Source organism: Bombus pyrosoma, linkage group LG15 (assembly GCF_014825855.1).
Source record: "Bombus pyrosoma isolate SC7728 linkage group LG15, ASM1482585v1, whole genome shotgun sequence".
NCBI lineage: Eukaryota > Metazoa > Arthropoda > Insecta > Hymenoptera > Apidae > Bombus > Bombus pyrosoma.
Window position 1 is genome coordinate 9105983 of NC_057784.1, and position 23842 is coordinate 9129824.

Consider the following 23842-nt stretch of genomic DNA (forward strand, 5'->3'; position numbering starts at 1 on the left):
TCCTATAGTTTTCGTCAGAAAATGTAACACCACGAAATAGGGTCAAGTTGATCCGAAACAAATGGAATTTACAGTTGGTGAAATGGAGGGAAAGAAATTGGAATTATCTTTCCAGGATAAAATCCTTTCTGAAAATGTCAATCAGGCCGATCCCAGTGTAAAATCAGATGTTTCGATTGCAGAAGGTACGATTTAAGGAGTTCTGTTTAACGAAAATCTAATATATATTATTTTTCGAATTGCTTAAATAAAAATATTTCAAATGGTAACTGTTTAAAACTTTTAATATTGCTTCTTTGATTAACATTTTTAGATATCAATCCTATAACTCAACAAGATATAAAAATACATGAAGAAACAATGCCAATTCATGAGGAGCTTGTACAAGACAGCACTGATGAAATTAGAGGAGATTCAGTATTAGTAAAGAACAGTGATGAAAAGAAATATCAATTGATAGAGAGAAACAATATTGACACAACTGTAAAAAGTTCCACATCTTTAAGTAATTTCACAAGTGAGTTTATAAAATGTCAGACATCTGTTGATACAATCCTTCCACAAGAAAAGTGTCTTCAGAAATCATCTTCCTGTAATGATATTAGATTATCTTCAACAACATTATATGATACATTGATATGTACATCTTCAGATACAATTTCTAATCATAATGTAAGGTCTATATCACCAAATACAATATGTAATGATGAAGAAGAAATAATTTTTAATACTAAATTGTATATGGAGGAACATGAAACAAAATCGTTGAAAAATATTGTTGGTATAGACACACATGAAAACTGTGAGGTTAAAGAAAATATTAGAGAAACGGAAGAAGAAGTATATCATTCTAATGCAAATGGAAAATTACTAGTAAATAATGATCAAGCTCCAAGAAATTTAGTTAAATATGAAAAGAATTTTAATGAAGAACAAAAACCATGTGAAATTATCAAGGATACTAAGATACAGAGCAATGTAATATCTAGACCAACTTTGGTCGATGACAGCAGATTGGTGAAAATTTCACTGCCAACAAATCCAATTAACATAATGCAATCAAATGCTCAGTTTCTAAACAAAAGTCGTAACTTTTTAAATTTTATTACAGAAAAATCTACAAACATCATGGAAAAAGCACTGTTACCACAACATATAGCAATGAGATATAATTCAGTAATGAAATCTGTAGATAATATTTGTAATGAGAAAAGGTATACAGAAGAATCTTCTGGTATGGAATCCTCTTTGATAGGATCAGCATTCAATAATACATCAGATTCGTTTTTAAAAACAAAAAGTATTTCTTATGTAACAAAAGGTCAAATGGATGTGCAAACTGTAGAAAATGAATATGTAAAAAATGATGAAAATAAAAACACTTTCATGTTAAGTTCGAATGAAACTATAAGTGGAAATATTGAACAAAATAGTAAATATTTAATTACAAATGAATACATCTTTGATCAAAATAATGTCATTGATCATTCCCCTAAATTAAAAGATTCAAAACAATCAGAATCCTCTTTCGTCAGTAACAATGTTAATAAAACAAATGATAATGTACCTTGTGCAAATACAAATAGGAATCACAATCTTAATTTTGTGGTATTAAATCCTGGAGGCAACAATATAGAGGAAGCTATTACTGATACAATATATAAAAAAGAAGAAGCAAGTGCTGATTTTGAAGAATCAAAACAGAGTTTATTGCAACATCCAGTTTATCTTACTTTATTAAAAGACTATGCGGATTTAAAATCTAAGCACTTGAAGCTACAAGAAAAAGTTGGACACCTGGAAGAAAGGAATCGAATTTTGGAAGCAGAAAACAAAGGAGAGATCTTTTCTGTGCAAATAGAAACATTAGAAAAGACAATAAACAGACTTACACTTGAATTGCACACATCATTAGAAGCACAGGAAATGTATAAAAAAGAGTACAGTGCTGCAAATAAAGAAAGGGAAAGCATGGTAATGAAATACGCAGTTAGTGAGAAACAACTTATTGATACACAAAGGTACATCGAAATTTATATAGCTTTTATCAATATATTTTATAATTATTTAATATCTCCTTTTTTTATCTTACTGTCATTAGGGCGAAGGAATCTGCAGAACGTAAAGTAAAAGAAATGACAATGCAACAAGAGACACTGCATAGTAAACTACGAAAAATGCAAGGGGAACGAGTTAAAATATGTAATATTCTAACCGGAAAACATCGCGAAGTAACTGATCTTCAGAGAGAAGTTGAAAAATTAAAGGAAGATGTAAAGATGAGGGATATAAAGTTACAATGGACTCAGAACAAACTGAAAACAGAAATGGATTTGCAAAAGGAAACTCAACAAAAATTAGACAAAGCCACGGTAATAACGCTAAGAGAAGGTAGTTTATTGTTTTGTATATAATTTTATATCAGTTTTGTTTTTTTTTTTTTATAGATCAGGATCAACGAAATGAAGGAAGAATGCGAACAAGTCCGCAAAGAAACACAAGAAACAATGCGAAAATTTCAACAATCGGAAGAGAATAAAGCAGTCACATTAGATCAACAATTAAAGGAACAACAGGCACGTTTAATTTTAGAAAGACACGTCACTGAGGATAAAGAAATGTTGAGGGTTCAATTACAAAAGGAAGTAGATACATTGAAACACAGACAACAAGTTCTAATTGAAGAAAACAACACGCTTAGTTTAAAGATACAGGATGTTGAAAAAAACCGCTTAAACTATGAAAGTAATCTGAATAATTTGAAAATCATAATAGATCAACGTCAAAAAGAAATTACAGAACTACTAAGTAAAGTATCTGAGTTAGAATCATTGAAGACTCAGCTTCAACAGTGGGTATCACTCTTGTAAAGTTATGATTTTAGTTTGTTTTATGTTTATCTTATTAGTAATTTGTTTCTTTTTTTTAACATAGTAAAAATCAATACTTAGCATCAACGGAAGTAGAGATCCAACATTTACGTTTGGCTAATGAAGAATTACAGGCTGATATGTCTGCGTGCCAAAAGAAAGAAGCAGAGATGCTGGACTTCACGCAAAAATTGACTGATAAAAATGTACGGCTACAATCGGAGTTTACAGCCATTGAAGCCAGAGCAAAACAATTAGAACAAGAGCATGGACCATTATATCAACGTATAAGTGAATTAATTGATAAAGTGAAGGCATTGGAAGAAAATCTTGCTGGAGAAAAGAAAGCGAGAATCGAAGAAAGCGAAGTTTTAGAAAGGTGTCTTACGGAACAAACGCAGGCAGCGAAAAATCTTGCTCAGCAATTGGAAGATAGTCAAGGAGAAAATGCGGTGTTAAAGAGGAAACAACAACTAAGTATGAAGGAAATGACGCGTGAGCTTCAACAGTGTCGGAAAAAATTAGATGCGTTTGAAACATCAATACCTTATAATTCGTTGAGTGTTGCATCTAGAACTGGATCAAATATTTCATTAAATACAGGTTTTTAAATACGAGATTTAAATATTTATACATGTTTTGACATGTTATTGTATCGATATTTATTATTATTATTACTTTATTTTTTATTATTATTTTAGGAGATGCTTTAAATGGTGCCTTATCCGATAACAGTATCAATGGTGACCAAAGTATTCAGCCTACAGAGCCTAGTAGACAATTGTTAATAGATCGTATTATAAAGTTACAAGAGAGTAATGCTAGGAAAGCAGAAAAACTAGATTTTTTTGAGGAACACACTCGAATATTAGTTGAAGAATTGCAGAAGAAAAAGAAAATCATACAAACTTATATTTTACATGAGAATATTGGTGCCATGGGTGGCAATGAGAGAGATAAATACAAGGTAAATTTCATCTTTAGACTTTTGAATCTTATAGATGCAGTGGAACTCCATTTATATGAACGAAATTTTAGTAGTGCCTGATTAACTGAACTTTAGCTATGTGGCACACTCTCATATTTTGTGGTATATTCTCACATTATTATGTATTTAAGAACAAATGTTTTGTGGAATCTTCTTATATGAACATGAACTCTTATTAACTGTATGAAAAGTCATAGGTAGTGAACAAAAATAGGGCATTTCCTATTATATGAACGACCTGATTATATGGACTAATTTGTTCCCCAATAGGTTTATATAAACGGAGTTATTCTACATTATAAATATTATGAATTTTATATTATATTACATTTCACTTTTTATGTGCAAGCATATCAAGAGCAGGAGAAATGCAGTAAGTTTAATAAGAAAAATTTAAACTATCATTGTAACTTTCGTGGTAATTTATAAATCTAAATAATCATAAGTTTCGTTTAGTTTTAATTGTTATTGAATTACAGGCTGAATTAGCAAGACATGGAGGAATAATGGCCTCTGTCTACAATCAACGAGTTTCGGATGATAATATGACTCTTGAATTATCACTAGAAATAAATCAAAAACTCCAAGCGGTGCTCGAAGATGCATTATTTAAGAATATTACTCTAAAGGTAAATGTAGAAATGTAAAACATATTATATCTATAAATGAACTTGTTATTCTAACTCATCGTTATCCTTTTAGGATAACATCGATACTCTCGGTGAAGAAATAGCAAGGTTAACGATGCAGAACCAACAAAGGCAAAATACACATTAAAAGTATATTAGGACAACATACTTGTACTTATATTGTAAAGATAACGAAATATCAAATGCATGTGTTAAAAACGTGGAGATAGGCAAATTATCGATTAAGAAACTTGGTATATATATACATATACTAATATTAACTTTAATGTCTTATACCGAATATACATAAAGTTACATTTTTTTCTATAAAATACACATAAAAAATCATCATTTTAAGTAAAATTAATCTTTCAAAATAATTTGAAAGATATATTCTTTTTCAATTCAAAATGGATATAATAATTTCGTGATTACCTTTTCATCCGAATGTTTTTAATGTATTTTTCATGTATTATATAGTAGTTTTTATCATATACATATTGTAAAAAAGGTACTTTGGTATATCATTTTAGTTCCTTTGTTATTTAACTGATGGTTGATTTCCATTACAACTGATATTGTGTTTCAGTATCAAAAAAAAACAGCTTTATTATATCTAGTCAAAAATGTTGATACTTAAAAGAATTCATTAAAGTATTAAATGCAGAATGTAGGATATTTTTGATAAATATTGGCATTGTATTATAACGTGTAAAAATAATTTGTTTTTCACGTGAACCCCTGTTTATTTACTTAATTATTCTATACAAATTTCCGATTTTTAAAGGACATTCCATATTGTTGATATCATTAAGAATTTGTAATATATGCCAATGAAAATGTTTAGTAAGAACTTGTTAATATTGTATTAGTTTTATGTATGTATAATACATTTAATTTATTAAATAAGTACGCTACAATAGTAATTAAGGATTCTATATATTATATCTGATGTAAAAATTGTAAACCTCTATAGAAACAAAATATGACATGGTATTGTATAAAATAATTAAAAAAATATTCCAATTTATTCTAAATGAACAAATTTGAAATTTCTTATAAATTATTTTCATTTTAATATCATAAAGAATGATTCACTTACCGTATGTGTATCCCTTACTTATTATAAACGAATACACATCAAACATATAAAAATAATAATCGAAAAACTTACATAACATAATTTTTATAAATTTATTCGCAATAAACCATAAGAACATAAAGACTCCGTATTACACGAAATATATGAGAAGAAAAAGATTCTAATTATTTCTAATGCAATAATTTTACAATAATAATAATAAAAAAAGATTTGAATGAAGTAGGTTTGTTCACGCATTTAATGACAACCTGTACTACATAATATAAAGTATTTGATTATAACAAGGCGAAGCAGACCTTGTGATTTTATAATTATATTTTTCTTGTATTTTTCCATTTTCTTTTCTTGTCGTCAGATAATTATGAAACTATTATATTACTTTTACTCCATCTAATAAGAGGAACACACCTATTACTTCATAGCAAGTTCTTTTTTTCGAGAAGTACCTCTCGTTATTTGCCATATATATAAGACACATTTTATTCCTTCGGACAAATAATTCTGTTTTTAAACTTGTGTTTTGTTCTCCCTTGTTCTTTACTCTCTTCTTTAATGGCATCTTCATTCTGTATATACACTATGCACAGCACTTATAATTTTACAAAGCATTTTGCTACCGAAATTTACAATCGAGTAAGTAAATTACCATTTAAATTGCGATTTAATCAAAAGTAGGTGTATATGTTTAGTTCTTACGTATCTCGCGAGTACATAGTACATATGTATGTGCTTATGTGTTTACACGTGTGTACCTGTGTGTCTATATATATATAACAATCACATATGTATATGTATATATATATATGTAATGAATATTGCTTTTTGTACATTGTATCGTGGTATGTATACACATGTACGTGAACTTACGTGCTACATTTCACCTTATTCTTAAGGGTCATCTTACTCTGAAGAATCACTGATTAATTCGCAGTTTGGACAATCTCAAGCGATGATTTACAAAAACGTTATGAATATATAATAATGATGCTCTGTTTTGTCCAACTACTAACACGGCTCCGTTCATTAGCCACGGTACGATTATCGTTTCGCAAATTAGCGAACAGTGTCACAACTTAATCGGAATACATACACGTGAGTTTGATTGCGACTACTAGGGCGAACAATAATTTGTTGCTCTTTTAGCTTCTTACGACTTGACCTGAAAATAATCATACTTTCCGCGGTATTTAACAAATTTCTATACAGTTTATTTCAATTACTCCTCTCTCTTGAATCGAATAATACTACATTTGTCGTTTTACTATGCCTTGTGGTTTTGGTACCTTTTAACAGCTACGAAATCCTTTCTCCTTTTTGTATAGAGTTTATGAAACAACATAATCAAAAATAAATTTTAATTTTAAAATTGATTTACGACATTGATCCAGTTGATTCATATAGATATGTACTTACAATTCAATTTAAATTCATAATCGATATAAATCAAGCTTTGAGACAGATGAAGATCGTTAAAGAAAGTGTGAATGATTTGTGTGTAAGTGTTTAACAAAACTGAATACCAGCTAGACACGATTCAAAACGGCATATTTGACATCTAAAATATCTTGAAAATACTTTTGAAACTAATATTTTCGATGTAAATATTTTTTCAAAATCCTATAACTAAATTTAATAAGAAGATAAATTTGATAATATGTAATTGGTTTACAAAGTATTTAATTTTAAAATTGCTCTCGTATGAAGATCATAAGGAAGAAACATAAGTACATTTTTGTTGACGTTTTTATTTTTATGGCATTTAAAAAGATATATTTTAACATAAAATAGCTAAAAATATAGAGTATCTCTTAGGTTCAGAGATATAGTTAATAATATTTTGTAGAAGCTAAATTTGTAATTGTTAACAGAAATATTACTTTAATATTCTAACAAGCAATATTTTTAAGGTTATAAAAAGCATGAAAAAATTATGTTTAGCCTAAAAGCCAAATAAAAAGACACTTTTGGACTAATTTAATATCGTACTGAATTTTAAAATTGCTACCCCGTTAAAAACTGGGAAATGTATCTGATTTGTCGTTTCTTTTCCCGTGGTCTTCATATAAAAATAAGAAAATGTAACTTATCATGTCCTTTGTCTGTCTTCGTCTGGTTTAAAATACCTGTTTCGATAGACAACACAAGAAACATTCCAAATTATTAACCATTGCCCGTTGCTCATTGCTGTTCCACCAGATCGATCGTATATACTTGCAGCTCGTCTAACCTTTAAAAAGAATAGAAAGAGTTCCCGTACTTTTAACCGTCGTAACGTAAGATTTCGAAATTCCCCCACGTAAATTTGCCACCCTTAAAGCACGCCGGCTCTCGAGCGCGTTAATTTTGCCAGGCGAATTGATTTTGACCCTGCCATGGCTATAGTCGTTCGCTCTCGCAGTCGCAGCCCGTTCCTGCATTAACTCTGCCCAGTTAGATCGAAGTTGCGAACCACCAAGAGGGAGAGCCCCGGGATCAGCAAGAGGAACGAGAGCCAGAGAACGAGGGAGGGAACAAGAGAGATACGTGGTTTAAAGGGAACGTGTTAGCTATGTGAGCTTTAGAGAGGTTATGGCTGCACGATGGGGGCGGAGTGAAAGAGAAAAGAAACAAAACGTACAGGTCGAATGGAAATGAAAAAAAGAACGAGAAAGATATTTTACTAGGACCAAATGCAGTCACAACGACAAAATCAAGAATTAAAAAAGAAGGATAAAGGAGATCTTAGAGGAAAAATTTAAAGGAGAACGTAGATGATAGGTATCTTGGACCTAGGAATATAGAGACCTAGTATGTAAATTATTGTAGGCTAGGTCTATCGAGGAAATTGTGCCTAATTTTTATTAGAAACTGTTTGTAATGCACGTAGGTGTATACATTTATCATCTATTACAAAACGCTGAATATAAACAGTGAAAGCGAAAGATGCTTTATTTTTCTTATTTAAAACGTAAAACATAAATTACTTTATACTCAAATCTTTTCTTTCAAATTTTATAAATTTTAATAGTATTATCATCTAACAGCAATTTTTTAGGAAGGATTTAAACTTTTAGGCATTCGTGTTAATCTGTGACTAATGTCTTTGATAATTTGCGATACAGAATACGCAATTAATTGAGAAGTAACTAATTAATTATGATTAGAAACCCACTTAGGTGAGTTTTATTCCCACCTAAGTACTTACTAAGTTACATTCCGATTTTATATTCCATGATAAGAAGAGACTCAAGAGTTAAACAAGGAAAACATTGGCGAATGTAGCGGACAAAAGGAACAGAGCGAAATAGAAAATAAAGAAAAGCAAAAGACAAAATAAAAGATTAACAGAGCGAGAGCACATAAAAAACGATAGAGTGGAGGAATGAAAATGCGAACAGATAGAGACAAGGTGGGAGAAGGAAAAACAGAGAAAAGTAATGGCATGTGAGAGATAGAGAGAACACGCAGAGAGGTTTGTGTTCTAAAGCCTACAACCCACCCCCTATAAATTCAGCCAGGGGGCTTTCCATTAAAGGGAAACTGTCATTGCGGGAGTGTTTCTGTCGAGCAACTTAAAGTTGGATGGAACGTTCCAACCTAACCTATAGGGTCACGAAGATATGAGCATATCTCGCTTTAAAGCAAGTCGAATTCTATCGCATCTCGCACAGACCCTCATGGATTACCCCCATCTTCTTCGTGCAATTTCTCCTTCTTTTTTTCATCTTTCTTTCTCTTTGTTGCTCTTTTCTCTCGTTACCCTTGCGACCCTCGTGTAGAGACGCGTCTCTGATGCTCGCGAATCGCACGAACACCGAGGGTGTCGAGAACGCTGCAGGGATCCTCGTCGATGGGAATGACATCGTCGCAAATTAGAGGCTACTCCCTTTGGCTGAGGCAATGCTGTATTATGGGATTCTGCGACATGATCAAGGGGGGCCTGGTAACCACGGCAGCGTTACGGATCGATCAGTAATACCGCGATCGATAACGCGTCTCCGCAACGTTCAACCGAAGCCGATGGAATATTATGCCAGCGAGAATGAACCATTACGAGTTTAGGACTTAGAACTAAATTTCGTTTTAGAGCAGCCAATTAAAATTTTTGGCCCACTGTTTTTCTTTCGATAGCACTTGTCTGGTGAAAGTAAAAAATGCCACTTTCTAATTTATCAAAGCATGGGTTCAAACCTTATACTATCTGTAAATATGGATATTTTACGACTTATTTTGACGAAAACGTACAAGTATGGATACGTTTCTCATTCTGAAAGACTTCTTTAACACTCTAGTCCACGTAACTTGGTCCCGAAGCTTTTTTTACCACATTACGAACGAGTAATAGAAAATTTGCTCACGTATAGTGTTGACTGTATAATGTATAAAAGAGAAAAAAAGATAAACGTGTACGGATATGGTTTGGCGTATCAACCGAGGTTCGCAATTTACAAGAGAAGAAACTACGTACTTGTTCGCTTGGAAATCCTGCCGATACACTCGAACCGCATAATGCGATGTTAGAGCGAATCAATTATGGCCGTAGTTAACGATTCATGGAAATTATATATGACAAATAACAAGGATATATTGATGAATGAATAGACGTATGAATGGAGAAAAGAAATTCATTCGGAGCATAACGTGAAAAAAAAGGTCGTGTAATTTCAGAATAATAATGATCGATAATATTTCAATAATAATAATAATAATAATAATAATAATAATAATAATAATAATAATAATAATAATAATAATAATAATAATAACATTAATAATAATAAGTATAATAATAATAATAATAGTAATAATAATGACAATGATAATGAAAGTGATAGTAGACGATAGCGATCGTAGTAGTAGCAGTATCCGTATTAATAATATATAATGTTTGGCATCGTTATCTTCGCGTCTGTACAATAGTTTACTGATACTCAGCTCGCTTCGATGTTTTTTAATCATCGAAGCTTTTCCCCATTTCTGATTTGTATACAGAAATTCGTGTCGCATTTTGGTTATTTAACAATATGCTCCTCCGATATTAGCGATATTACAATCTATTTATCGATAAATTTAATGAACCGATACGGTAAGTTAATAATAACATACTAATAATAATGCTAATGGTAATGATATATAATAATAACTAATAACAACAATAACTAACGAACAAATTAAATATTGCAGTACAACCAAAAAAACGTTAAATCGAGTTTGTATAAAAGCGTCTAACGCATTTCTGGTATATACGTATATGTTAACGAAGAAGTAGTGGTATCAGCAGCAGCAGCAGTTGCAGCGGCGACATATTCAATTCTACGAATAAAATATATAAAAATTATTACACAAGTTCGCGCTGCCGAAGACAACGTCTCGAACCATCCCAATTATTACACGCTATTTATTTTATTAACAGAGCGAGAAATCTACTTAGCCACGCCAATAAAAGAGAAAAATGAAGAAGAAATAATACGAAGGAGCGAAGGGTTAGGGAAGTTAATGTATTTTTTAAGTGTGATATAGTTATTTGTGGTACATCATGTATAGGAGCGAAAAAGAATCTTTATTGTTAGACGATATTGATTTTCAACGAGATTTATAATCTTAACGCGTCGTTGAAGAAGACGTATAAAATGTTTCTAGCCACGTGCTTCTTGCAAATGATAACATATGGAAATTAATATTAATAAATAAGAGGGAAAACAGAGAGGAAAATCTTTCCCATAAAAAATTAGAAAACTTAATATATATATCATAGTAAGTAGGAATTAATACAATTAATTTTTATTTCTTAAATTAAGCGCGTTCCAAATTCTTTCCAATATGGTGATTCATTTCAGATATATCCATGTTAGTTAATTGTATACGCTACCCATAAGTTTGGAAAAACGAACAAACGTACGATAAGGGAGCACCACTCGCAGGAGGGAATACTTTCCCGTCGTGAAGAAAAAAAAAGGAAACGAGAAACAAATTATTCTAAACTAATGGCATGCTTGTACTATATGTCGTGAAGTGATTCAGTGAACGTATTGTGCTTCTTCATCGTTGTCTCAAAGGAGCTGCTAAATGAAACGAATGGTAAACCGCAAACAATGAAGTTATGCGTTCGTACATTTTGAATGCGAAATATCAATGTATTTTTCTCTTTCTATAGATCGTTTGATTTATTGCTGTTTCTCCGGATTTATCGACAATTCGAAACAAGACGTCAGGTCACTGGATATGGTTTTCGGTTTGGATTACGACGTTCTTTAAAAATGATATTTTGATTCATGAAACGTCGTCTGCTGTTGGGCCAACCGTGCGAAAACTGCTATACGTACTTATGATTCTCGGGTAACACGAATCTATCATTAATATAATACTGGATCGAATTTGTTGACTTTTCCAAAATAATATAGAAGAAAAAGAAAGAAAAAGCAAGACAAATAGAAATTCGTTTTAAACAGTAACGCGAAAGGCGAAACAAGGGGAAGAAAAAGAGGCCGAAATCGATCGTTGTTACTTCAGCGAGGGCTTTCACGCCGCTGCGTCCAGTATACGTTCGGCTTTTAGAAGATGAATTCTTCAACGGCGGCCTTCGATATGCATAAATCAGTTGAACGCGCAGCTGGCCTCAGCAACGCCGACGCAACAGTCGGGTTAACGCGCAACTTCAATATTACGCGTTTTAAAGCCAGCTACTTTCTTCATCCTCCAAGTAATTGAGACTCGAAGCGACGTATTGCACGTTCTTCCTTTGTTTTCTTTTTTTTTTTCTTTCTGCGATTTCAACACGTGATACGTGTCTAATGTACAGTATGTATAAACGAATACATGTTTCTCTTTCTATATACAAATGATATAAGGGTTTATATCGTTTATATCTAAAAGCAACTTGGGCGAACTCATACGTCGGAACAATTACTTTTGGTACTGTTTCGTGACCGGTTCTTCGAACATGCATTCAAATAAAATTCTTATCATCTCTTTCTCTTTTCATACTCTGTATTATTAAAAAATCGCCTCTCGGTAATTAACGAGGAAACAATGCTTAGTAAAGCATTTTCTTCGAATTGAATTTAACTATTGGCGTTAAGATGATACAGGACGTTCCAGGAACCGATCATAGGTTTTTCTGCTGCGACTGGTACACTAGGATTCAGGGTGTGTTTAAGGTACGCATTATGGATTTCGTTATGCTACCTTAGTCTAAGCGTATCAAGGGACGGAGCGTTGGACGGGCCAAAGTTATTACAGCCGAAAATCGACATTATCGGCGATTTAAAAGCCGAGAAAAAAGAAGAGAAACTCATCTCTACAGAAACAGCGATTACAACAAGTATGGTTTAATTCTGATACTGTTCCATATTATTCCTACAACATTTGGTTATATCTTTTCCCAGTTGAAATTTTATATACATACACGGGTTGTACAGATTTAGTGTTTAACGACGTATTTATAATATAATATTTAATAAGTAAGATAAAGAGACTCCGAATGATGGATGCTAAAGTTCATAATTCTTTTTCAGATTATGACATTACAAAAAATTGAACGAAGTGATAGTTCAAAATTTGGAAGTAATATAGGATAGAACGGAAAATATTTGTAATCCCTTGATAGGGATGATTTCTTCGGCATTAGCTCCTTCCAATCGAACGCTCGTCCCTTTTGACAACCTCATACTCACTCTTTCTCTCTCTCTCTCTCTCTCTCTCTCTTTCTCTTCATCTCGTTCTCACTCTCATGGTCTTAAACTAGTAAAAAAATGTGAGCCTTTCTTCCTATTTCCTCTCCTTCCCGGGTGTAAAATGCGATAAAGAGGGCGAGCGTGCGAGACGCGTGGATATACGATGGAGAAAAGTGATATGTGTTCTCTTATAACGCATCTAGGAAAAACCAACGCTCTTTCATTTGTCTTTACCTTCCTTACTCTTCTTTCTTTTTTCTTTTCTTTCCTCTTTGAATATACACACAGCAACACGAACACACACACGCACACGAGCTTTTGATATTGTGTTCGATAATGAGCTGGGTTTACACGACGTGCTACATAGATGCAAATGACGCGGATGGGAAAAAAGCGCGCGATTGATAGAAACGAAACACGGTTTGAACAAGAGGTGGTTGTAACCGGTAAGGATATCGATTTTTGATTTGCGTCGCTTCGTTCGACATCCGCTGCCGCACAAAGCCGCTTTCCCCTCGATATTTATATACAAGTATGTATATAATTTTACATACATATTTCGATTGTTATATAGGTATTATTTTTGCTTTTTAAGCGACAGAGAATATACGATTACTGATTTCAATTCTCTGTCCGAGAAAATTGGTAAGAAGATAGAAGCTGAGTGGTGGAATAATGAAACGAATAGCGGAGGAACGAAATGTCGGCAACCTCGAGCAGGCCTACTAATTTTAAACGAGCTGTTGCTTGTTTCCGACGCACGTCACTTGCATCTGGTAACTTTTCGCGAACGCAGCCTTAGACCTGTACAAAGCTACTAAAAAGTACATGTTTTACGTATATGCGTTTGCACGGACGAGTTTCGTTTATGGATAAATCGAACTGTTTATCGTGTTCATCTGAGAACGAATTATAGATCGGCGGATTTAGGTAATATCGATAATCTAATGTATCAATATTATTCGAACAAACTTGTACAAAATTTAGAAATCAAAATTATAGAATATTAAAATAAATTGAGAAACTTCTTTCCAGTATCGAGTTCTAATTGGAATATCTCAAAATTTAACAAAAACGATATTCAAACGATTTTTTAAATATCGAAACGCTATTGATGTTCTATTTTATAATAAACTATACGCAGATGCACAACGACGGGGCATTTCGATTTATCAGACACGTTTGTCACCACATGGTTTTGTTTTTGTGCTTTAAATACATATTTCTCCGCTTTTTCGAAACTTCTTTTTCGGAACGCTCGATAGTCGTTCCGCTCTTTTCTTTTACATTTGTTTCTATGAAATAACGAACATGATTCGCGTCGATTCGGCTTTCCTTTATGATAATAACCCATATCTCTTCCCTTCGTCGACTTTTCGCATGAGAACTCCCATAGTCTTTTTCCCGATACACGGTCAGTAAAGTAAAGGCACGCGATAAAAAATGGAAGGATAAGGTCAAAGAGGTACGAACATGATCGTGGTGTCATGCGTTTTTCCGCCTTTCGATTACGTTTGATGATGTCCGACCGTTACCTTTCACTGTACGACACACCACGTGATTTTCATCTCATCGATCGATTACATTAAAAACTAACTAACGCAAAAAACCGAGAACAAATAGAATTTTCAATTAATATAATTATTTACCAACTACTTACTATGTATATCTTTCGAAAAAGAACGAACTCTTAAAGAATACAAGAAGAAAAAAAAGAATTAACTTCGAAAAATTTTTACTAATCTAAAACAAATCGATTACAAGTAAATTTTATTATAGATTATTATAGCAATTGCGTAAGAAACTTTTTACATAACAATTTCATTTAACTATAAAGCGCAACAGAAATTTGCTAATTAATCACACTTGTGCAAGTATGAAGAGCCTCATGAATAACAAGAAAGATTATTTCAAATTTACCGATAATAAAAGCGCTCTCTTTCCACGTGGTATCGCTCAGTTGAGATTAATATGAAAGCCCTTTACGAAAAACCTTGGGAACGTACGTTTTTTTTTTCAAAAACGAATCAATCTTTCATTTATTTTTAAATACGTGTCTAATCCAATAGTATTCTAATTCATAAACTCTGTTTTTTTCTCTGTTAGAGACTTCTAAATACAAGTTATCTTATTCTTTTTATATACCAGGTAAATCTTAATCTTTAATTTAGTTAGTTACAGTTAGTATTCGTGGAAATTCGAAAAATCGCGGTTAACTCGTTTTTCTCTTTTTCTTCTATCCAGCGGTTTTTCTTTCTCTGTCTCCCTCCCTCCCTCCCTCTCTCTCTTTTTTTGGTTTTCTTAGCGTACGTACGTTTATTGTTTATGAGATGTGTGTATAAAAAAATATGAATCGTTTCATTTCTTCTATTTAGAGGTAGATACACAGGAAACAGAAGCAGTGTTCTTATCATTCTTTTTTTTTTTGTTCAGTTTTGTATCTTCTTTACGCAGCTTTCTTTCCTTTTTTTGCATGAAAACTATTGCTGAAGAGCCTGACTTTTCTTCTTTTTCTTTAATCTTCGTCACGTTTCGAACAATATTTGATCCATTTACCTTTCCTTCTCCCTCCCCCCGTTAATTCTACGTTCTACGCGATAGCCTGTGAATCAGTAATAATATTAGGAAAACTTATCTTTCGGGCGAAAGAAAACGATCCGCGACGAAGTGAGTACAATGGAAAACGGATCTGCTACCTTTTGTGTTCCTCAAAACGAACATCGAATGTTTCGCCAGATTATTTACAAAATATTTACGTCATCTGACAAAATAATTTAATAATTTTTCTTTTTTTTTCTTTCTACAATCCCTAGTCGCTATAGAAAAACACTTACGAGTTCGACGTGACAAAAGAGTGATTATCCGATCTACGTAAAAAGACACGTAAAGCATATATATATATATAGGTTAGAAAGATCGAATCTTTTCTTTCCTCTAATCGGTTTATTCCACATAATGATATATCTTAACTTGTTTGCCGCGAGAAAAAGAAAAGAAAAGAATGTTCACGCTACATTTGGTTATGTGCCCAAAGAGAAGTAATACAAAAAAAAATTACTTACAAAATCAAATTGGATGTAGTGTATGTCTCATTGTGATAGGAGCGCGTTTATGCGAGTATATATGTACAATTCGTAGGATTAAAAATACAACTATCACTATAATATTAATAATAATAATAATAATAATAATAATATTAATAATAATAATAATAATAATGATAATGATGATAATAATAATAATAATAATAATAATAATAATAATAATAATAGTAGTACTCGTAATAGTAATAAAAACTGGAACGTTAATGGAAAGTAGCGATTATAGTTTTGCGTATTACGTAAGTAATTATGTACAGAATAAACTTGACAATTTGACGAAGTAATAATATGAAAAGGGAAAAACAACAAACGAGAATTAAACACGATTAAACTCGAAGCGCATCGATGAAACAAAACGAATACATTAAGTCAGACTTTAATCTTGACCTGAAATGCTTGATAACTTTGAACAAATCTCCGAAATTTCCTTCATTGCTTTCAATCTTGATTGATTTGCTCATTACTTGTTATTATACACTCTCTCTCTTTCTCAAACCTGTCAGACTTGTCTATTCTCGAGAAAAAAATAATGGAATAAACGCAGAAACGTTAATTCGCATTGTAAAAATGTTGCATGCTGCAATTTTAAATCGTGTACTTTTATTGCGTGTGTGTGGTCCATTTCTCGACACCAAACACCCTGACAACATACCCTGAATTTTACTATGTTTTTTTATCCCCCTTATATTCTTTTTCTTGTTTTTGTTTCATTCATTCCCAATCCTCTCCTCTTCGCAAAATCGAGGTGATCAACCGTGACATACTAACGACTCGGTCAGAGAAAAGGCGAGAAATGCTTGTCAACAGAAATTTGCACAAACCAGCAACGTGATCGCTGGAAGCTCTGTGCCGAGTAGCGTCCCTGAGATCCGCGATAGTTGGCGCTAGTGTACTTGAGCGGCTTGGCGTCAGTCGCTACCAGTCCCGCTGTTTCCAAAGTATTCTCCGGCATCCCCGCGACATATTGGACACGTTCGATTTGACTGTAATCAAAAAATTAATAAATTATGGTTATTAATTGAAATTTAATTTAGGCAAGTCTCAAGCCTCAAATAGTATTCTTAGTTTATAGATGATTATATAATAATTAATTTCAGGAAGCTCTTCAACTGTTAGTTTAGTATGTAATAGAATGAATTGATGATCTACCACAAAAGTATCAGCCTCGATGTATATAGTGGATCGCTAATGGTCTATATAGAATCGTATTATTCTCAATAAACTTACTTTAAGCCACTTGTCGATGCATTTAGAATGGAATTCGTGCGAGCACGGTAGAACACGCAGTGACTGCAGAGCCTCAAAGTCGCACATGCAGACCACGCAGTTAGTTTGGTCTCCTTGGTGCGTTTCCGCGTTGAATTTATACGAAGGTAACTGCTCCACTTCAGCCCGAGTCAATCCTCGTGGCTTAGCCTCTCCTAGTCTCTCCGCCAAAGAGAGCAATGCTTCGTAATTTTCGGTCGCTGAGTCCGGCGAGGATAGTTCCGCCTGACTGTACGGAGATAATGGTGGATTGCTGAGCATTGCACTGTAAATTGCAAAATTTTGTAAATTAAACGAACTTATCATAAATGAGGTTGAATCATGACTATCCATAGTAGAGATTTTTTACAAATCTTATAATAATTCTTTTCTATTTGTTTAGTCTATATTTTTTATTAATATCAATAGAATGTAGATGTACATTCATAGTTTTGCGATTGCAACTAAAAAAAAATAGGATCCTAGAGCATTATACTTTGGATATGTATTATATTATATCTAATATATATAACATATAAAATTAAAGGTCATTTAGTATTAATGAAGTACAACGGGGATTTTTTTCACTCATAGACATGAAGATGCCTATGTATTTCCTTGGGCAGCACCGATTGGTATCAATAGTAACGACAAAGTGATACTTACAAAAAGTGTAACAGGAATCCTGAATAAGTAGCCGGTGCTATCGGAGGCGTACCTCTCCATCTACTCGACCTTGGTCGTCTGAGCGTGTGAACGTTGGACGGTGTGCGCCGAGTTCTGGTTTGAATCATTTCCAATTGACTGTTCCTCGTTTCTGATAAGAATATAGGAGTAGGAGTAGGAGTGGTAACTTGAGTTAGAGCTGGCGGTGAATACGAGTGTGGTAATGGTAATGGGGCACCGGCTGTAGCTCCCACTCTATGATGATGATGGGACTCTATTAACTCTAATTCAACTTCTCGCTGTAACAAAGAAAAAATGAAGAATGTTAGATAAATGTTTTCTCTTAGTAATGATAAAATATCCTGTATACTATAATAATTTGTCTTAACTGGTGAATCGTACCTGTTGGGAAAGTTGATGGTGCGCAGTGTAATGAGTAGTATGGACGGGTGGAGGTGGCGCGTGAGCGTGATGAAGAGCCGCTACAGGACCTCCGGTTGGTGTTGGGTATCCTCTGGATGCAGCGCCAACTATTGAACCGACTAGGCTGTGGCCTGGGTGGGTCGGATGAGCCGCTGAATAGTGACTGTGATGGTGGGTAACCTGGGGAAATATAAATTTATCTATTATAATATTCTAAGTATCTCAAACTCTTTTAGGAATTTAATACAAAAATACTATAACATTTAATTAAAATTTAAATTAAATGTTTAGATTTATATATATATATATATATATATATATAAAATGTAAAATTTTTTAAACACAACAAAATTTACGTTTTTTCTCCAATGGATAATATATACGAAGATCATACAGAAGGAATATGATGTCATATTTTTATAGAGGATTAATTCCTGAATTTGTTCAAGATTATTGACTATTATAAAATTAGTTGCGATATTGGTTTTATAAAACATTTACCTGACACGAATGTGCGAACGCGTGTGCTCCGGTCGGTGTGTATATGCCGTGCAGCTGGCATGGGATCCTGTAACCTGTCGCCTGAGGATGCCAGAGTGGTTCCCCGCTAACGGCAACCCCCAAACCGGAAACACCGACTTGACCGACGTCTACGACCACAGGGCCGTTTGCTCCTTGCGCGGGATGGTGTCCCGTACCAGGTGGATGATGGGGATGTGTCTGATGCGCGTTATGCATATTATGATGCGAATTATGTATATTATGGTGCGAAATGTTGTGATGAGAATTGTGAATTCCATGGTGGGAGTTGTGAATGGGCGGATGAGGGGTATGACCGGGCACGAAAGGGTAAGACAAGCCGAACGAGTCTGTGTATCGTTGATAACGATTTCTGATGGTTGGACTGCCGCGTGTCGACATGTGATTTCGAGGTGATCGCCTCTGGGGTGCCGTTGAGAACTCCCATGGCGGCGGAGTAGTGTGCAATGACGGTGTAGGCGAGGGTGGCGTAGTTTCACGAACTTCTATTCCAGAAACGGCACCGTTGCGCGATATTCGACGTCGCTTCCTCGAAGGAGATTCACTCTAAAATTATACCGATATCGATCTTGCATTGGAAGTAAAAAATTGTGATGGAACGATCGAACAGAAATTTTGGTAAAGTGTACAGACGTATACCTTTCTACCATCGTCTTGACTAGGCTGTCTGTAATATGGCGGCGATGGCTGGATTTGTACAGGACTCAGAGGTAGCTGGTTTGTCGCTGAAATAAAGGTACAAGAAATAACCTCTCATTCACTTTCAGCCATAGGGTCAAAGAAGCTATGTATATGTATACAATGGTCGTACACTAAATCAAAAATCTATAATCAGTACACTATCTAACAGTCAGAAGTAATAAGACACCTACCAGTTACATCTATTAGGAGATTCTAATAAATTTTATTTTATTTAATATTTCGTATCATAAGTAGAACACAGATTTATGATAAATAGATTACGGATGTTTATGCATTTGTGAGAAATTGAAAGGTGTAAAGATGCACAGAACATACATAACATAACAAAGTAGTACCCCTTACGACGTTTAGTTGTTGAAATTTTAAACATACTTCTCCTTAGATTTTATTTCCTTAGTTGCATCATATGAATATGAATTTACATAAACATTCGCAGTTTAATAATAGAATAACTAAGAGATAAAAACATAGAAATTCGATCTGTACTAAATATCAACATGTGTCGCAATATTTACTGGTATTATTAATGTATACATGCATATATGTGTGTATACACTACTTTATATGTGCATACTATCATATATGCATGTATAGTATAGTATAGCATATATAATAATATATGTTTGTACAATGTATCTCGAAAGTCTAAGGATACCTTGAGAACTCCTACGATATTCCATATCGACGCCGCTAGCTCCAAGACCTGGACTCATGTTCAATAATGGACCACGCATTGCGTTCTCCTGCGAGTACATATATCTTTTAAGAAAGAAAACACACAGATACTGACTCGTAGATAACACAGAAGGAGGGATACTTACTTGCCCGCAAATGTTAATGTGCAACGGTGGAGAATTGGCCGGTGGGCCCACGGACTCTTGTGGAAAATGAGCCGGTGGACCTCTTGATTGCGGACTGTGCTGCGGGGGCGGTTTGTACCCCACGCTAGAACCACCTACGTTCCCGTGATACGAAACTTCCTTGCCGTTTGGCCCGGAAGACGTACCGACGCCAGGACAATCCCTAAATACATAGAAAATTGTTAGCGGTCATATTAAAAAGGACGACGAGTGTCGACGTTACCATGAAATCGAGGTGTTTTGCATAAGACACTGGTGCATAAGATTCTGCAGAACTTTTGGAAACAATATTTTTTGAAAAGTTTCTGAGACTATATCTGTGTAAAATTTTATGTTAGATTTAAAATAAATAATAAATAACAATTAATTCGTAATAGATCGGAATTACAATTTATTAGACCTAGATCTTTTCTTAGATTTATTAGATTCAATTTGAAAATTGGAGAAGAAAAATTTAAAGATCGTTGCAGAGTTAATGCAGATAATAAGGATTATTCGAAATTTATAGTAGTTAACAATTCCAGTAATTCCACAGAAATTCTTATAGATCATTTAGAATCATTGAATTACATTACATTGAATTACAAGTACTTTCACCGTAACGTCGATATACGCATAACTTGGAGTTCATTTTTCCTCCTTGAACACGATTTACGTCAACTCTTGATCATTCACGTGTATCGATCTATCGAACAATTAATATGAGTGCTGCTGATCGGACGATTCCTTAATATATGACACAATTTGATGTAATAATAAACATGATTTTCTTCTACTGTAGAATATAGAATATTACTATCGTGACGACAACGTACCTGCTGTATCAATATTAATACCAGAACTATCAGAGTTATCAAAATAACAAATTACAATTTTTTATAGAAATTTCATAAATTTTTTTCGTAGATTTGCAAAGAATCGGATTTGCATTTTTACGGATTTCAATGAGTTTTTATAAATTATATGAAGCAATATTTGATTTTAAAATATGTTCTTTATGTAACTGCCATTTCTATCTTTCGACATATACGAGGTTTATATTTTAGTCAACGGTATCTGTAATGCTAATACGTTTACCGATTTAAAATAAAACAATGTTCGTTTGACTAGATACGAAACGGGAATAATATTATTGTTAGTAACGCGTAGCTGAATAAATTCCATATTATGGGCGTGTTTACATGAATCGTGTACGATATCCATAAAATAGCGATATGGGACGAATCCATTGTAAAACGTAGTCTTACTTTTACGGAAGTTTCTAGACGAGATAGTAACAAAAAAAAAAAAAAAAAGAAGAAGAAGAAACACGTGACAACCGCAATACGAAGAAATGAACTGTATATCGTCAATTTGCTGGAAAAGTAATATATAAAAATAATTGTGTCACTTTTCAAACAAGTTGACAATACTTGTAGTTATTTAAAAAATAGTTGTCATTCGGTGGCATGCTAAACAAGATAACCAGTGAAGAGAGGATTTAAACATGATATGTAGAGTACAGAGAAAATAGAGACGAGGAGAATGAAGAAGAAAATAATAATTCAAACAAGAACAAGCATTCGTTATGGCACAGAAAAAGATCATAGTTACATATTCTGTTAACGAATGCTAAAGATTGTTATTGATCTGTATATACATAATACCTTCAAGGTCGCGTGCTGTATGGTGTCTCATGCAGCTATGAACAGTTTCATCACAAACTCGCGAAATATAAATTTTGCAGGAAAGATATCATATTGATCAAAAATAATTAGCCGCGCGATATATTCTTACAAGTATATTTAATCGTGCCATATATTTCGTTGTGTGAACATGTGTCATGTTTACATATCGTCGATTTACTACAAGAATAACACATAAAAAGATTGTCAATTTCGAGATATTTATAAAATTAGCTGAGCAATTATTTAGCACTTTATTAGAGTACGAGTATCATAATTACGTAAAGATCAATGTCCCAATTTGTAAAAGAAAGCAAATATTGTCATTATTGAGTATTAGAATATGTAATTAATAATTTTCTATTTTGAACTTTAAAGTTTACTTCTACTATTTGTCAGTGTCGTTCTTTCAGCAAATCGATATGTATTCATCCTTTTATGTTACATACGTACAACATGTGTGTATGTATAGGAGCAGTACCACAAAATCATCTCAATCGAACAAGCTAACATCTGTATTTTTCGCATGCACACGTGTGTTTATGTGTCGCGTGGTCCATAGACTAGAAATACCGTGTTTCCAACTTGCGGAATGTTAATCACAGTAACAAACTCGAAAGACAAGTCCCAAAATTCGATGAAATCGAGAGGAAGAGAAAAACGAAAGTTTCAACGGACTGGCGGACACTAAACCGTGCATGTGAAAACGAAAAAGCACCACGGTTGCATCTGTAGCGTCGCAACTCGAGGACAACGTTATGCGCGTTTATTATCGTCGATTAGAATGGTCGACTCTTCAATGTCGGTTACTCTGAAAATTAAATACACACTTACTAGGCGTAACGCGTAACTCGAACAGAAAACTTTCGCGACAATCACTCCCTTCCATATCGATCATTCATGTTGGTAAATGCGAAAACCTATCGACGAATGTTCGATTCTCGATCGATCGATAGCGTAACAAAGTGACCTTCTCAAGAATTACACCGATGTATACGTAATTCTCGACGTTACGAACACTTATGTAACCATATAGGCAAATAAAAAAAGTCTAGCGATAACAAATCGTAACACTTTCGATTACTTCGTAAAGTGTAGTTTCGTATACGAATGGGTTGTGCAGCATCATACGATGCTAACTCTGAAAAGACTCTATCGCATCTTCTCGAGAATTTTTAACTTGGCTGTAGAGTCGACTGTGGAGTCATCAACCCCGCGAAATTTTAAACTGTCTGTAGAGAGTAAAGTATAAAATAACTTTAGAATATCGAACTTTTGTTTAGTTTTCTAACATTATGAAATGTCCTATATGTAGTAGATAGTCGCACGAACATAGTACAGAATGAAATAACAATTACGTGTACGAAAATCTAAAGAAAAATATCTTTCACAAAAACCTA

The 23842-nt window shown here is 33.5% G+C and overlaps 2 protein-coding genes across 11 annotated transcripts in view; one reads left to right on the forward strand and one right to left on the reverse strand.

The window, feature by feature from the left end:
* The first annotated feature begins 49 nt into the window (after nt 1-49).
* Nucleotides 50-5496, forward strand: LOC122575623 (coiled-coil domain-containing protein 186-like). 3 transcript variants are annotated; one of them, XM_043744812.1, is made up of 10 exons: nt 50-185; nt 314-517; nt 653-2021; nt 2102-2372; nt 2448-2851; nt 2935-3473; nt 3572-3837; nt 4208-4231; nt 4338-4487; nt 4561-5496. In XM_043744812.1, exons 1-10 carry the CDS (start codon nt 62-64, stop codon nt 4633-4635), a joined length of 3426 nt encoding a protein of 1141 aa, XP_043600747.1. In that variant the 5' UTR covers nt 50-61; the 3' UTR covers nt 4636-5496. The 3 variants fall into 3 exon arrangements, with proteins under 3 accessions (XP_043600747.1, XP_043600745.1, XP_043600746.1); XM_043744810.1 differs by having other exon boundaries at nt 314-2021; XM_043744811.1 differs by lacking the exon at nt 4208-4231 and having other exon boundaries at nt 314-2021.
* Nucleotides 5497-10452: 4956 nt separating this feature from the next.
* The window catches only part of LOC122575625 (RING finger protein 44), a 41358-nt gene continuing 27968 nt past the window's right edge, over nt 10453-23842 (reverse strand). For 5 of the 8 annotated variants that reach the window (XM_043744823.1, XM_043744821.1, XM_043744825.1 and 2 more), the window contains 8 exons: nt 20740-20941; nt 20574-20661; nt 19850-19941; nt 19178-19762; nt 18656-18856; nt 18254-18552; nt 17570-17873; nt 16926-17325 (listed from right to left, as the gene is read on the reverse strand). In XM_043744823.1, the coding sequence (XP_043600758.1) occupies nt 17251-17325; nt 17570-17873; nt 18254-18552; nt 18656-18856; nt 19178-19762; nt 19850-19941; nt 20574-20661; nt 20740-20941 (1846 nt within the window). In that variant the 3' untranslated portion in view covers nt 16926-17250. Of the gene's footprint in view, nt 10882-15364; nt 15844-16925; nt 17326-17569; nt 17874-18253; nt 18553-18655; nt 18857-19177; nt 19763-19849; nt 19942-20573; nt 20662-20739; nt 20942-23842 lie in introns of those variants that run through there. The other 3 variants (XR_006319490.1, XR_006319489.1, XM_043744824.1) reach the window with 3 other exon arrangements.